The 17,378-nt window shown below is 48.9% G+C and overlaps 1 protein-coding gene across 1 annotated transcript in view; it reads right to left on the bottom strand.

Annotated features, from left to right (window-relative positions):
• Window positions 1-17,378, bottom strand: part of LOC144113728 (uncharacterized) — a 108,502-nt gene that overhangs the window by 32,561 nt on the left and 58,563 nt on the right. The window contains exon 2 of the mRNA XM_077647015.1: window positions 10,400-10,672. Within this exon, the coding sequence (XP_077503141.1) occupies window positions 10,400-10,672 (273 nt within the window). The remainder of the gene's footprint in view (window positions 1-10,399; window positions 10,673-17,378) is intronic.

The following is a 17,378-nucleotide window of genomic DNA, read 5'->3' on the forward strand; positions in this document are numbered from 1 at the left end:
TTTCTAAAAGTTGGAAAATATTTACAGTGACAAAATGGGATCATTTTATAGAAGCCGAATCAAATACTGCAATATCCTATTCGATATTCAGAATGCTCTAATAAACGCAACAACTGCTGGCAGTTATATGTCTTAACAATAAAATAGGTGTTGAGTCGGCTTATTCCGGTCTGCGTTCTGCAATCGCAATCATCACACATAGCAGTTACGTATGGGGGTTAAATCATGGGGCGTATTGGAAAAAAAAAACAGCGCACAAAAGACACAGGACCAGAAGACAGACACAGGACGAGCGCTGACTCACAACTAAGGCTTTACTCATAAAACCTGGTGTATATAAAGGATGAAGGAAAGACATGACACGTGAATTAAAGGCAAAACATTAATACAAAAACAAACGTGCGCGCGCCGCCCAATACAAGAGCTTCTTTTTAGATAAAACATCACTAGGTTTACTAACACAGCTGCGTTGTTCCGTCGCAATAAAATATGCTTCTGCCACTTCCCGCGTGGTCAGGTGTACACCCACAAGGACCTCACCACGCACTAAGCGGCTTGCCAACTCAGGCAACGCTGAACTTGTGTTCTGGAACTGAGTTGGAAGTAAAATGAAATTGCATTGACGATGTGTGCACGTGTTAGCCTTATTTTACCTTACACATTCCGCACACGCGCACACACGCAAGCCACAAAAAAAAGTAAAATAAAGTGCATGCAAGTTCGTTTATTGACACAATTACACTTATTAGCACCCTTTCCCCCAATGCACGGTAGCAAACCGGCTCCTGCTTCTGGTTAACCTTCCTGCCTTTCCTTTTCCGCTCTTCTTGACTTTCTTTGCCTACTGCGGCGCAGAGGGTGCGAAACAAAATAGAGCTAATTAACGTTATTCTCTTGGATTCGTTACACTGGGGGGCGAATAGTTGGAACACTACAGGAAACCTTATGCTACATACGGTGGAGCCGGCATCATAATGAGCCATTTCGCCGTCGTTATTCAGGTCAGAGGATCGTAGAAATCACTGCTTTAAATATAGACCAATAACGCAGTTTCCGAAAGCGCATTCACTCCAGCAGTAAGTCGCAAGCATATTAGACAGTAATAGGAGACCGGATTTGTGCACCAGCGCTGCGCACGCTAAGCTCTTAGCCCTCGATACCTGTGAAATTGCATTTTAGCTGAGTGGATCTATACGAGAACAATGAGAGTAGCTCCATGTATGGGCAAACAAGGCGAGTAGCTTTCGACGTCCGCATTTTTGTGTTCATGATGGGACGTAGTGTAGAGGAAAAGAGCATCCTTGCTCGCCACTTTCTCCTGGCTTACTGTAACGGGGGCCGGAGGCCAGCTTTATGATAAGTACATCTCAGACTCCAAAACATCGCACTCCGTTATGTGTGTCACAACGCGATATTTTAATGTTTGCAAAGCCGTGAACATCGAACGGAAGTGACAGATATATCGGCGTTGCTTTGGAAACGAAAAAAAAAACAACTAACAACATTCAGCGCACTGACCCCCGAACCGCAGCGCCACTGTACCAATGATCTACTCGATTCTAACTAGCGTGCAGGCTAGAGCGATGCTTTGTACAAGAAAATTTCTGACGCAAAATCCTCGTTCTCTTTAGTTATTGACTCGTGCGCGTAAGATAATTGTTTTTTGTTTCAGATGGTATGTCGGGAACATTTTAAATAACATTGAGGTCGCGAACATTTTTTTTTTTAATGCTGTGCAATTTCTCTCTGTCCATCACAGCCTTGTACTCAGCCTTTTGTCGCGGCTTACCTGCACTTCGAAACAGGGAACCATTATGCAGATCAGTATAAGCTATCCGCACAACTAAAGACACACTGTGATGTGGCGAAACATTTTTCTTTTTCGGGGCGTTCGCGTTCTCAAAAACACCATCTTTGAGGGGCCGACGTAAGAGCTCGCTTAAAAAAAAAATGTAAACTGCATTTCCGTCTCTTAAGGCACTGCGGCGACGACAATGCTACGAACTGGCTCAAGTGGTGGTGTGACGACGTGAGGAAATAAATAAAACGTGTGCCGCCAGCAGGGTCAACGCGCCTTTTGGGGAGGATACTTAGATACTTTATTTCTCGTTCCGCGACGTTATCTGTCTCGCGACGGCCGAGACACCGTAGCAGAGGCGGTTGGCTGCCTGCGGGAAATAATTGAGACGCGCACGCCGCGTTTCCACGGCCAATGAATGCCGCGCGCCGCATGGGCCGCGCTCGCGCATTTGTGCCGCAGCCACGAATGCGCTCCGTGCGTGGCACGCATCGGCGGCGCGGCCGGACGAAGAAGGCACGGATTCGAGAGCTTCTTTGCGCTGCGTGCGCGCCAAAGGCATAATTTATGCTGCCACAATGCAATCCGCGGCCCAGCGTATTTTCCGACATAGCGATATGCGGGCGCAGACACGCCACGCTACCTCTAAATAAGGCACGCGCCCGACGCGGAGCGCAGCGGAACCGCGGTGTTGATAAGCATGCGGCGTGCGCGCGTTCACAGGATCGCATACATTAAACATGAACGCGGTGAGGAATCAGGTTACACTTTGCCGACAGCTCCCGCTTTCTCTTGCGCAAGGCAGCCCCGGACTGCCGCACTTCCCGGCCTGCAAACAGAGCAGTGCCGGCCGCATTGACCGCCGCCTTCGGGGTTATTCCGCGATCAGGACTTGTGCTCCCCAAGGAGCGTACCACGTGCTCCGCAGCATGGAGGCGCAGAGTTTACTCGCGTGCACTAGGAGAATTTCCTTTGAATTTCGATCATTTCCCATTACCCGTCAGTTTATGCTCTCTTTCAACATAATAGACCAGCGCCCATGCTGCATAGTCATTATACGCAGCGGCAGAAGTCTACCCCATAACCTCTGTCTCCCTTGTCCCCGGAACTGTGCATGCTTTAGTTGCCAAGAGAGCTTGTAGGTTTAATTCAATAACGTCGGCCGCCGCGGTGGCTGAGTGGTTACGGCACTCGGCTGCCGGCCCGAAAGACGCGGGTTCGATCCCGGCCGCGGCGGTCGAAGTTCGATGGAGGCGAAATTCTAGAGGCCCGTGTACTGTGCGATGTCAGTGCACGTTGAAGAATCCCAGGTGGTCGAAATTTCCGGAGCCCTTCACTACGGCGTCTCTCATACCTGAGTCGCTTTGGGACGTTAAACCCCCATAAACCATAAACCATCAATAAGGTAGAAATGCGCATTTCAGTGGCCTCAAGCAGAACGGTGGGAAAAAGACATATTGATGGGGGACCATCGCAATGGCCGAATTTAGTTAGGCTACGTTCTTTCCTACCGTGCGAATTTTGCCTTCTTTCAACATAACAGCTTCTAAAAATGTTTTCTTGACCGACAGCATCAGGCACTGTCAGAACAGCATCGCCATATATGCGGAAATTCAGGCATTTCTAGTATCGTTAGTCTCCGGCGTTTATCCTGCATATCAGGCTGCGGTAATTGCTTTGCTCGTGTTTGACCGTTACTTTCTTCATGTAGCGCAGTTATACTTGTACAAAATAAACAGAAGCAATGTTCAGTGACTCTTAATTTTTCTCTTATGTGCTGGAGAGTCCCCTACAAAGTAGTAGAACATTTTTTTTTTAAAAAGCAATGTACCTTTCCTTCCTGACCATACGACAACGCTCCCAGGAGTATTTAGATTGCAGTTATTTCAGAATTTTATTAAGTGACCCCCGATAAAAATTATCAGCTCAGCACTTCAGTGCGCTGATCCTCTATCGAACCGAGTTTGGTTTCGAGAGCGCGGCATTATAGCCGCTGTAACGCGAAAATCCTGAGGATAAAATAAATGAAATGAAATCCCTAAACTGTTCATGACATACTTAGCAAAGCAATCTAGCGCGAGTTTCTAATATCAGAAGACTTTACCGGCCCCTCCCCTCAACTACTTTTAGTACTGTTTACTGGCGTCTTGCCTCTTAAAAGCCTTAACAAGAAGACCAGAGGCGACGCGCTTCACTGGCACAGTTCATCTTGCTTTGACCTATACATAAACAATGCTCGATCTCCGTAGAATAAAAAAAAATTTAAGAAACGCTTAAGCTCTACCTCAAAAGTGAAACGTGATAGCGACCGCTCCTTATACCATCAACATAACGACATAACTCCGCACTGCTCCTAGAGATCCCGTGCGCAATGGAAACTTTCAACTTCGCTTCCTCAATGAAGAACGATGACGTCACACACACGCACAAGTGCTCCTGGTGGCCTCCGCGAGAAGCGGAAAACTTCAGTTCCCTCAAGCTGCGCAAGACCTCCGCCGCTGGTGCTCCTGGGATTTTTCAGGCACTAACGACGCGACAGAGTCGTGGCAGCCTTAAGCCTGTTTTACACGCAAGCAAAAACGCTGGCGAATCCTACCGCCGCGACGCAAAAAAGCCTGTTCTGAGTCGTCGCGGCGGCTCGAGCGGCCAAGGCGACGAGTTTCCAAGTTGGAAATTTTCGCTCCGACGCGCCGCTCAGTCGCATGCATGTGAACCGGCCGTTAGCCTCTGGCGACGCCGGCGACGACGACGCTGGCTTTTCCGCCTGACGATGGCCTCAACGCTCTCGAGTTACAAAACTTGCGCCGTCACTAGTCTCCCTCAGGCTACGCCTACAGTGACTGCTGCCTGTTGCTTCCCACAGATCGCGTTTATGTATTATTATTATTATTATCATCAAGATGCAGCGACGTAGTGTTGTTTGTGCGTTGTAAAATATCAATTCTAAGCTAATGGCACGAAAACCGTAATTGCGTGAGTGAAGCTTTGACAAGCGTTGCGGCATATTCTTCTATACGTTTGAATATTAAGCGCAGTCTTACTTGCAGCAGACGGTGAACACGCTTCCCTCAAGCACGAACACAGTTTGGTGCTCTAGATAGGGTGGCAATTACACGGCTAATTTCCAAGCTCACTATTGTCCTGGTCAACCATTGCAGCAACGCCGCCATTGTTCTTACCAACAAAAAGAGCCCGACAGAGCGTAAAGCAAAATAAGAAAAAGCCTGAGAAAAAAACAGATGTTTAGAGTAATTAGACACGACACTGCTGTTAAGTTGCTATTGTTTCACCTCCTCGGCCATGGTTTGTTTCAGACAATGAACTTTTCGGACCCCCACCTCCTCTCTTTCTCTCTCTCTCTCTCTCTCCCCCACCCTGCGCGTTTGGACACAAAAGAATTTTTCAGCGGCCAGAGTTCGCTCGCTGTGAGGATGTACGTTCTCACATTTTCTTTTCATCGCATAGCTGAAGTGGTTATGCCACCATTTTCCTCCATTGTTCATTCTAAACCAACCCGTACTAAACTAGTTTGGCAGCGATGAAAACAGAAGCTGCGAAAACGCGAGTAGCCGTCGCCGCAGCAAGAGTTGGAAGCGCCGGCTATAATGTCCATTTCAAACGAAATAACCCCTTGCTGAACGCAGCGCGCTGGCAGCGGTTTAGCAAACACATCAAACGGTTGAAAACCCCTGCTTCACCGGAGCAAGGAGATTGTTGCAGTAGTGAAAGGCCGTCTGCATGCTTCAGCGTGGCGTCGCGTACTCGTCTGCGTTGGGCAAGCCAGCTTCAGTGGCTGACGGTGGTCGTCTGCTGATGATGAATGGAGCGATGCACTGACTCTGTAACTTGAGCGCTTTTTTAAAACTTTCTTTTCTCCTTGTGGAGTGGTTTTCAAGTGACGTAAAGATTTAGATTAATCTTCGCTAATTGGATTGCCTCTCGCAGCTGAAGAAAGCGGAAAATGGGCTATCATTAAGCCCATTACGGGGGCACGAGACATACCAACCGACTGGCACGCACGCCGATTTCTAAAGCAGAACGTTGGAGTAATTCGCAAAGTAGCCAAGAGAACACGCTGTCTCGAGAGATCTTCGATGGCGCGGACAGCAGCCGGTCGGTCGCGCTAGCCGCTGAGTGAGACATCGTTACGGGCAGCGAAGGCGAGCAGAAGCAGTGGTAGCGCGCGCGGGGCAAACTGAGCTTCTGCGAGCGCAATTTAAGTCATTCGGCTATTAGCCTCCGTTCGGCTGCGCCGCCGGTTTCCTCCGCGCTGCGACGGCGTGTTTGCAGCACATGCACGTCCCTCCTCTTGCCCACCTTCCTCCCCCTCCTTTAGCAAGATCTGCAGCGACAGACGGAGAGCAATTAGCAGCCGCTGCCTTCATCACAGAGTCGTAAATCTTATCTCTTTCCTGCCTCTCCCCGTGAACTCCCGGGGTCTGGCGCGTAAGATCATGCCTGGTCTACTCTCGCGCCACATATAGACCGACCCCCCCCCCCCCCCCCCCCCCCCCGGCAACTGCCCTTGGAGACCAACGGTGAGCCGCTCGGGCGCGCTGGAAGCAACCTGGCGGCCCGCGTGTCTTCCGCCGTGCGTTCGCACCCTGCGACTTGTTTTCATACGGCGGAACCAACTGCCGCCCGTACGCTCGAACCTGGACTGTTTGCGCGATGGCTGCCCACGACGGCCGTGGAGCTTTTCGCCCAGTCGGCCTTAATATGGTCATCCTCGTCGTTCCTTTTTTTTTTTTTTCAGAAGCAAAAATGCGCAGGAAAATATGATTGCTTGCACACTGATTCATTGATCTGTTTTTTTTTTACGCGATGCAAGGGATAGAATAAAGGCAAGGATTTTAATCTATTTTACACCGCTCGTTCGTAGCCGAAAGTACTCAGGTGGGAGGGGAGGGGGGGGGGGGGGGGCGAGCTGAAGCAACGCATGTGCGACATTGTCAGCCGGGAGCGCGGAACTATGCGGTGCCGAGTTGCCGATACAGCCACCGCTTCGCACTTTCTTTTATCATAAATATGTGCTCAAGAATAAATAACAAACTGCTTTGTTTTACACGTTATGAAGCGTTTGGCAGCAAACGATTAGTTTTGTTGCGCACCGGCAATAAACAATTTACTTTTTGGTTGGTTTAGTTTCTTATCTTTAAAATGCGCCAGTAGAACCCTAATTTAGGTTTAATACCTCCACAGCTTCCACGTTCATAAAGGCAGGTCTAAGATTTTCGTGATTAACCTTTTCTTCTGGCCGGCACGACCAATGCTATGCTGTAAACGCACTTGAACACCGCTTCGTAGATTGGTCTTTATTAAGTGCAGCACATTTTATGAATGATTTAACAAATTTCTTACCTATTAAAAAAGCTCTAGATTCATGAGATACAGATTGATGCTGCTGTTGTACGACGGCATCACATCGTACAACAATTTCTAGCCAAGTGCCCAAGCGTAGGCACTTTTTCAAGCTGCATCCATGCATCCATATCGAAATAAAATAGGGTGAGCCTTTCAGTTAGGCGGATAGGCAAATAGCAGGGCGTCAGGGCGCATGCGCAGTACACTAATGCCCCTTGGGGTAGCGTTCAACTTATGTGCACTAGCGCCCCGTTATTCCCCTATCCTCCTAAACGATAAGGTGACTCTGTTCGATAACTCTCCATTAAAATATACCCGGTGTTTCAGCAAGCACTTCAGAAAGTTCCTAAATAAGGGACTTCGGAACAGCAAAAAAAAAAATCGCTTCAGAAACGAGCAGTCAGCCGTGGTGGATGTCACAATTACGATAAAAGTCATCCAAATTAAGCAGCTAATTAGCGCTAACCGATTAACTTTTGAATTGTCATAGCCTGGTGGTTAGAGCCAGTATGAGTTTGACGCCGCGGACAAGACGAAGCTATATATACTTTTTTTTTAGCGAAATTTATTGCCCCAGGGCATCAATGATGGGTGAAGGTGTGATTAATGATGTAGTAGAGATTAAATGAATGGAAAAAGGTTAGCTGATTTGATGAAGTCCAGTAGAGAACGATGGTACGGTCCCTGCGTCCAGGCAATGTATGAAGCAGGGTTGCTTGGTGAAAGACCTGCTACCATCAGGTGCCGGATCCTTGTAGGCTTGAGAGCTGGGCAGTCCCACAGTAAGTGATGAATTTCGGCCTATTTGTCCTCGTGTTTACATATCGGACACCCTGGCCGAGGAAAGAATTCTCGGTACTGAGGCCACTTGCGAGTGATGGCTGGTGTGAGGGAAACCCCGACCCGGATCCTCCTAAGAAAAAGACTCTCTATGAAGCCCTGCAGCGCGAGGAAATTCGGTGCATCTTTATGAACAAAACCGATACTGAACGCATGAGGCGCAAGTAGCTCGGTAAGAATGCAACGTCTGGTGGTAACGCGTTGCCGTGACTACAGCGCCAAGTTCGATCTTCCTGCTCCATTTGCCATGACATGCACTTTCTTTTGATCGTCACTCTCAAAAGTAACGGCCACGCATAGTTGGCGATGGTTCTTAAAGGGGCAGTGAAGGGGGGCTCTAATAAAGTTGCGGCATGCCTGGGATATTGAAGCACGCCGCTTTAAGAATAGTGTCCAGCAAGAATTTTTTAAATGCGCTTTGTAGAAGCTGAGTTATCTGTAGTTAACATTTGAATTTCAGCGTCTTCGTGCCTTTCCCTCTCCTCTCGTCACTTTTTGCACGCTGGAAGGTAGGGGCTCCTTCGCCGACCCCCATCTGGGAGCGGAGCTTTCCGACCCGCCGGAGCGAAGAGGCTTATTTGCCGCGGCCACGGTAGCTGCCTGTCGTCTGAAAGAATATAGCCAATGGACACCTCTCACTTTGTCTACGCAGATGCGGGGGACGGAGGAGGGTGCGTGCATGAAAAAGTCGTCGGGAAGGGCTCGCGAACTTTGACGCGTGATTGTGGGTCGTCTGCTGCGTGTAGAAGAGTATTATTTGCCTCTGGTTTTCATGTCAACCAAGTGCAGTGATTAAGTGAGTTAATTTGCTCTCCTCGGAAGGCGTTTCAGAGCCCCTTTAAAGGTAACGGACTGGATTCCAAGAGAAGGCAAGCGTAGCAGGGGGCGCCTGAAAGTTAGGTGAGCGGATTAGATTAAGAAGTTTGCGGGGGTAGGGTGGCCGCAGCTGGCACAGGAAAGGGTTAATTGGAGAGATACGGGAGAGGCCATTGCCCTGCTGTGGGCGTAGTCAGGCTGATGACGATGACGATGACTGTCGTTTGTCGTGCACCAAGAAGAGAAGCAAAAGACTGCAGTGATGCGGTACAATAGTGCCGGCGGTTCGAATTGGGCGCCGTAGGTATGTACTGCAACACGCCACCAGCGGATGTTGCGTTTCCACCAAGCTTCCTGCGCGCCTCACGCGATCAGACTAGCTTTTGTGCGGAAAAAAAAAGCACCGGAATTTCGCGCGCTGCAAGGCTTTAGAGAATTACTTTTTCTTCGCGTAAAAAAGCTAATATGGCATCGCCTTCTCCGTGGCTTGGAACTCACCATTGCTACTTGCCTCCAGAATGTACTAATTGAAATCATATAGCGAGTTTAGTTAATTAGCTGCCTAGTTACCGTGCTTTCATTGTGACATACGTTCGCCGTGGCTGACTGTTATACTATGAAAAGATTTTGTTTCTATTTCAAACTCGTTACATTTAGCAATCTTCGAAACTTCTCTGCTTAGTGGGTTCAAGTACACTCTCTATTGTTGGCTGATTTGTCAAAAATTAATGCCACTATTTCAGCTGACCTAAAGCAGCTCCCTGTTCGGTGATATCGTTCGTGCAAAACTCTAGTTTTTGCATTGGAGGTGCGCTCAGGTTCACGTGGAACGCAGCGCATAATGTAAATATTATAGGGTCGAAACCTCAGCAGTTCCCTGCGCACCTCAGGCCTAAGTCTGTTGCGCCCGCATGCAGTCAGAGGGCGGCGCGGCCATGATGACCACACATGCCGCATAATGCGGCATCTGCAAGTCGTGCATACAATTTTCTACAAGCACGGTTCCATAATCACGGCTTTACATTTCTTCGGAATGCGCAAACGCATGTCCGGCGACTTGTTACTTTGATAGGTTTGTGTTTTAGGCTTCCTGGTGCCATTTTTTTTGGGGGTGGTATGTTGCTAAACAGCAAGGCATTTGAGTGCGTTCATTGCTGCGATACATACTAACTGCACTAATTAACACGTGAGTTGCTTTCTTCTGTATAAACTACCATAGCTAAAACTGGAATCATGTTCGTGCCAGTTCTAGTCAGCGAGTGAAGCAGCACTTCGAGTCTTCGAGGCAGAAATGACCACTAGAGATGCGACTTCAGAGCAGCTACCTTCAGCCGAAAGAAAAATACAATTTTCAAAGTGGCTATACTTCTCTTTACAAGCATTACAGGCGCTTTAGCGGTGTTTGATGAGCGGTGCCACCGCGACTGCCCGCTCAGTGTAGTGAGCGCTATTTTTACGCGGCCGCAAATATCGAATTCGTTGGAGGAATGGGCAGCATGACGTCCAGGACTCTTTCAGTGCGGAGGGTGCCAGTGCAGGGTGGAGGGCACAAGCAGGAGCGTAACATCGTGGCGTGCTCACCAGGGAAGGGTAGAATGCCGCCGAGCTGGTGCCCAGCGCCGCCACGTATCCCGACTGGTCGGCGTACGAGGGCGGGTAGAGGCCGTTGACGGCGAGGCCCGTGGCCAGCCGCGGGTACAGGAAGCGAGACGGTTCGTAGCAGACGGGCTGCTCGGCCGCCATCGGGCTCTCGGGCGCGCCGCCAGCGCCGCTCCCGCTCGACGTCGAGGAGGCGCCCGAGGACGGCTCGGCGCAGCTCGGCGAGGACGACGACGCGCCGCCGGACACCAGCAACTGCACACATCGCCCGATACAGGACGCGGGGTCAGCACACCCACCGTTCCGCCGGCTGCTTAGACTGTGCGTGTATGCCTCCCCCAATGAGTGCTTTGTGAGAACACCCACTCTTCCTCCTCTTGACACACGCAGCGACAAACTTGCGTACAAGTGGAAGCCTAATCGGCCGTACAAATTGCAAGTGTGTTCAGAGTTGAAAGAAGCGAATGAAAGTGCCGGACGTTGCACGAAGCAAATTGATACGATTAGTATCGACGAAACATTTCTTAATGGTCCTAAATCTAAGGCATTTTGTGCAATTTATCCTCGAAGACGAGGTCATGTCGAGTTAGGCAGGGGCCGTGACTAAGGAAGGCCAGAGGGTGGCAATTGGTGAATGCCCACGATTGCTGCGAATGACTGCTGCTTTTCCGATCGGCATCAGTCTTATGAGCCTAATAACTTTATTTGGCTGCGATTTATAAGCAATTTATAATGGCTACGAAGAATATTCAGACATTGCCGTAATGTGTATGGCATAACTGTCACCACTGTTAGTAATGTTATTTAAATAAGAACAGTGCTTTTTTTGTTTTTACACAGATATGGGCAGTGTACAAATCCTGCCTTTGCAGCTCATTTATATGGTCGTTCACATTGTGTAGTTTACACACGGAACTTAAACCCGTAGCTGTGAAGATCAGTAAATGAATATACCCAGAAAACATGAAAAACCTTCGGGCCATTACTAGCGAAAAACCAGTCATACGTGAAATTTTTGAAGCAATTATAAACTTTGAGGTAGCCGTCCTTAGTTCCATGGTTCAGCAGACATTGAGAATAAAATTGAGCTCAGTAACCATCAGTCCAGTCGTGCTGACTATGCATTGCAATTCTGGAGTGTCGACTTAAGGATCGCCATGGCTATGATTCGTTCGCGATTTGCTGCGCTGATATTAATCCAAAGGAAGCGTTAAAATACGGAGGCTGAGTGAAGAGGACGGACAGGACGGGCGCTACTTTCCCCGTCATTACCCAGCTAAACTTGCTATGCCAAATGTATCCGAGAGAACGGATTCCGTCTAGTCACGTTAAACCATTAGCCAGGGCGATAAAACTGTTCGAGCGTCTTGGCACGCGTGATCCGTTCGTGAAAGACCGAATCCATAGCCGTTGCCACGTTGATTATCGTCACTGGCGTCAAGGGAGTTGTCCAGTTACATAGGAAGGCGAAATAACGAATGGATTCGTGAATCTGGCGCCACTGTGGATACTATGGAGGCTACCGCACGTCTCTATGATAGCCTTTTTATTTTAAACTGGCAGTTATTGAACCACACAGCTCTAGCTGAGCCCGACAGACCACGGAAGGCTGTTGTCGGAGGTAATGTAGTCACGCTGTTTCCGGCAGACAGTAAACACGGGAAACGCTCGATTCAGTCATTGTCGCTTATATCGACTTTTTTTCGCGCGATACGCGACTGGTACGGCCCCTTCCAACGAGGCCGGATGGAACCAGCGAGTTAAGTGCCGTGTTATCATACTTCGCAATGTAGCAATGAACGCAGAGCGTCACGGAAGAGCGGCATAGTCGTGTGGCTATCGGGCAATGGAAGGGTGTCTTCCTGCGCTGCGTATACGTTGATAAGGCGTCTCGTGTTAGCGTTACGCGCAGGTGCTCCGGAAGACTGCGTCGGCCGACCTCTGTTCCCTGCCACCGCAGCGAGGGACTGAGGGAAGGTGTGCTTACGAGCCTGACGTCATAAAAGCGCTAGGCTTTGGACGACGCCAAACTGCCATACAACCCGCTAAGAGCTAGCGCTGTGAAACTGAACGGTGACGGCGATGATGAGGCAGAGAGGTGGCGCGATTCACAATAAAACTTCGTTGCTCGACTAGGTAGTGATCTCGATTGTTTTTTTTTTGTTTTTTTTGCGACCATCCCCTTCCTGCGAGATGACTGAATACTGATAAAGGGAAAACTCAGTGAACAAGCGCAGAGTGCAGTGAAAATATTGTCTTCCTGGGTGTTGCCCGATGCGGTGGCTCAGGGGTTAGGCGCCCTGCTGCTGAGCCCGAGGACACGGGCTCGGTCCCGAACGCAGCGGCCAAGTTTTTGCGGAGGTGAAAAAAGAGGCGCCCGTGTACTGTCAGGTGTCAGTACACGTTATAAAGGGCCCCAGATGGCCGAAATCAATACAGAGCCCACCGCTACGGCGTCCCTGATATTGCACTTGTCGGTTTGGAACGTTAAACCGCATATACCACACCATGCCTTCCTGTGTGTTCTAAAACAATGAAACAACTGCTGAAACTATGTATCAGTGGCTCGCTGCCCCACAAACAAAACAAAACGATGTTATTCTTACAGCCTGTACGCTGGGGTTCACGTTTGTGCTATTTGAGTCTCAGGAACCGAGAAGCGGCGGGAATGAAAGGACACTGATTGTGGTGAGGATCTTCAGTAGGCGACAGCATGCCCGAAGATGTATACGTCGTCTTTGGAAACGCTCGTATCCGTGACACGTGGGCGCACCTGCGCACGTGCGTGCGTTCTGTTGTTGCGCTGCTCGGCTGGTAACAAATAAACTACATTCAAATTTTGGAATGACAGCTAACTTGTTGCTGCGGTAACTTTCCACAGCCAGCAACAAACACTCTGAGTCTGGAAAGTTCATAATATGGAGTCAGAGTACGGAATGACCGTGTTCGCGTCTTAACTGCATGCACACAATGCGTTCAATTAAACAAAAAAGGAAGCAAAACCCGGGGATCGCATTTTGTGACAATTTCCTTTAGATTCATTATTTTTTCATTTAGCATTTATAGTAACGTCTGTGACACCTGTGTTGATAGGATCGTGAAAGAATACGGTCCAAGGAGCGAAAAAGACAATTCTATTTACATGCACCGTCATTACTTGACAAGGGCCAGATGAGAGGAAGGTAATTCCGTTTACAGGCACTGTTTTTACTTTGCAAGGAATCCCCTAAAATCCTTGTGGTCCCTTTGTGTCATGGCTTATGTGAACGTCTGCTTTTGGAGGCTTTATTTTTTTCTTAACATCCATGGGGAGTTCGCAGAAAGCGAGAACTTATTGCATCCGTGTATGTTTCGTGCCTTCCCGTTCTATCACCAACGAATGAAACGTAAACAAAAGAACGGAAGTGCGAACTCCAAAGCACTAAGATATTACCTCCTGGAGAGGAAATACAAGTGAGGTTGATTACACTTCTGAAGGACAGTCGTTGCACCTTCGAAGTGAAATTACCCTCCACTAGTATTAAGGCTTGCCCGGCTGAGAAATTCTGTTCTTGCTGTCAGTGGTTCAGTTGTCTTCTTCGCGTTTCACCTGTGCCTGATGGTACATGTGCAGCGTCTCCTTACTTTGATGTCTGTACAGTCGGCGTCACCCACGTGTAGAGCGCTCAAGTGGTGCACTCCCATGATTCCTCGTCGCAGATGCTCGGCTCTACAGGAGACACTTGCTCGAAAGTAGGAGCAAGTAGGAGGTGGGCGCGAGCAATTTGTCTGCAAACCGTGAGCTGCCGTTTGATTTCGGTTTTTATTCTACGTGCTGCGCACTGCCTGAGCGCTCTAAACAGGGACGCAGACTGTACCTAAATAGCGCCAAGATTCGCCTTCGCCAAGACCCATGTTTGATAAACGCCACTTTGCGTAAAGTGACTTCGCTTTAATTTTTTGCCTAATTTTCGTCTTTTCGTGCCAGGTAAAAAGAAAAGCATACAGATGAGATTGTTAGTTCCTCGGACAACAGTGAGGCAAACGTTTCACGTGATGTTTATGGTCAATAATCGGACGTGTTATTCACAATATCGTTTCATCATTAATATTTGATGCATTTTTTGCTTTCACATTTTCTATTTTGTTGTATCATAGCGTTTCTAGACCTGCGAAATGAATTGGCATTTGTAAAATATTTGAATGTAGGACAATAACAATTAGTAGAAGGCTCCCGAGAAAAGCCTTTCCCACAAAGGATGCCTTTGTGTCCCTTTGCTGTACTAGGTCTAAAAACATTAACTGTTCCAGATATGAATTCTCAGAGATGATCTTGGAAAAATATTGATGTAGCGTCTTGGTTTCTTGCGTTGTTGCAAGGTCGCGACAAAAAAAAATAACGAGCGCTACCCGAAGGGTACGACGAATGGTGGATCCCCGCATAATGGCACGACCATTTAGTTGATTTATGTTATGGGAAGGTTACAGTGAGTTCCTTAAGGTCTGAGAAAAGTGTGGGCACGGTCTTGCGCTTTTTAATGGAGTCTCCCGAGCTCGCTCATCTTTTGTTCCACTCATTACACGTTTGCGGGCTCTGGACTCCCACATACGTGCAGCGTTCTGAGCACACCCCTTTCTCCACCATAGCCTTCTCGCAACGCAATTTATGTACCACATGGTCGCTTGCAGTTTTTTATTGCGAAGCAATACTACTTTAGGTCGCACTTCAGCCCGTTCCGTGGCGAGGCGGTGGTAGGCACCATTGACCTTTAGCGTGACCTCGCTGCGTGACGTCACACCATGTGACCTAGAGTGACGTCACACCAGCTGTGTAAAAACGGGGCCCCATCTCACGCCGTCGCGAGGCGAGGCGGTAGCCACCAACGGCGGCCTAACTCCCGCTCCTCTCACCAGGGGCGCTACGGTCAGAGTGACGTCACACCAGCTGTATAAAACAGCTCCGCTCCTCTCGCCAAAGCAGTCATACAGCCAGATGTTACGATGGTGCCTACGAACAGGGCAGCTGGGCAGAATGCAACGAGCTACGGAGACGGAAGAAGAACAAGAAGAACGACTTTCTAAGCGGCGTGCCCAGTATGCAGCTCGGCGACAACGTGCAACCTCCTCTGTGGAAACAGCAGAAGCAAAGGAAGAAATTATGAGTTTGCCCGACAGTGAGTCTCCTTCTACTAGTTCAGAACGCTGGAACGCGACTAAACGGCAGAGGCGTGTCCAAGAAACCCCGGAACAGCGGCAGCAGCGGCTCGAGAAGGAACGTGCGTTTCGAGAGAAGGAAAACGAAAAGCGAAGAAAACAGCGTTATGTATTTACTGGTGGTTGCACCAGGCTTAACCAAGCTAAGCCACGGCCATTTTTTTTTATCATTACGGCGGCCACTATTGCGCACGCGCGCACAGCCTCTAGTCGCGAGTGTCGCCGTCAAATCACGCCACCGGAGGCGAGCGAGCGCCGCCTCTCGGGGACACCTGTGTGCGCGCAACTTTTCTACCCGCGCTCCGTCACCTGTCCTCGATTTCTTTGCGCCTTCCCTTTCTGCTCCTCCTCCCGTATTTCCCCATCTCCGTTCGTTGGCAACGGGACGACGACTACACGGAGCAGGGAGGGGTGAGGAGGAAACACTGTTATCGCTTCCAAAAAAACGCAACGCTAGACCGGGACGATAGTTGGTCAGAAGTCCGTGCTTCTCGACGACCTCTTGACTCACTCGATGCTGAATGGCCAGGTCAAAGCTGAGAAGAGCGGCATCCCACTGTTCTGGAGTACTGAGTTGCAAGTCTGTGTTAGGTGAATATTTGGGGCAAGCCCACAAAACATGAGGTCGATCTGCGCGTTGCCCGCGGAAACTTGCTTGAGACTGCATTGCAAAATGAAGTACGGCACGCGGAGCTCGTAACTCTCTATTGAACAAACGGGAGAAAGAAAGCGTCCCACGTAATATTGGAAGCCAGTGCGCGCTAATATCACCAAGAATGCTCCTTCAAAACTTCGTAAACAAGCTTGGCTGATTAGTGGCGCCCGATACACTACTAAATGGGGCCTCTTTTTAGTTAGCAGGTGGTCCTTTGTTTTGGTCGATTTTTACAGCGCGAAAAATCGAGTAAGTGCAAGAGCATCAATGGACTCTTTCTTATGAATGCGACCTGACAATAGGCAACGAAATATTCGAACGCTGAAATCTTTTACAGTCGGATACAACTCAAGAACGCAGCGGCGAATGGCCCTCAAAGCAGGCTCTCCAGCCAATGGTGGCGAACGGTTCTCATGACGTCGCGGTTAATCCCCCAGCGTGAAATCGCAGAAGACTTGCAGGAGCCTACATGAAATAAGGTTAACCGCAACGTCATGACAGTCGGTCGGCGCCATTGGCCGGAGGGTCTCCTTTGTGGAGTATCAGCCGCTGCGTTCCTATAGTTGTATCCGTCTATAGTCTAACATACAGTCGAGCCCTCTTATAACGAACCTGACTGTTGTGCGGATTGCGTTCGTTGTATGCGAGCTTCGTATTAAGTGGACTTCCCACGTTACAGCTAAAAATACAAAGTCACACAGTGTAAACCTGTCACCGGGAAGCATACGAAGCTTTTGCACCGTAAGAGACTTCAAGGAAGTGGGATAACGCTGCGGAATGGGGACTTTTATAGATGTCTTAATCCTTGAGCTAAGCAATATAGTTTCCTGGTAAAGGAGGCATCGAGTCTGTAGTGATAATTAAGTTCTGATCTCTGCACTTCTGGGACTTCCCGGAATTTACTTAGCCTTGTCGACGACAAGATGCAATCGATACTGCCTCACAAAGTGATATTAAAGTACAAAATCCAAAACACTGCACCTCCGCGGTTGATATTTACTCCCATAACTTTATAAGGGAAGACGTGCTTATGCTCATCTTGTAAAACTGCGCATCAGAAAGTTTATTGCCTCAGTACTTAGAGTAGGATCTTTGAACTATATAAAACTACAG

The sequence above is a fragment of the Amblyomma americanum genome, chromosome 1, assembly GCF_052857255.1.
Source record: "Amblyomma americanum isolate KBUSLIRL-KWMA chromosome 1, ASM5285725v1, whole genome shotgun sequence".
NCBI lineage: Eukaryota > Metazoa > Arthropoda > Arachnida > Ixodida > Ixodidae > Amblyomma > Amblyomma americanum.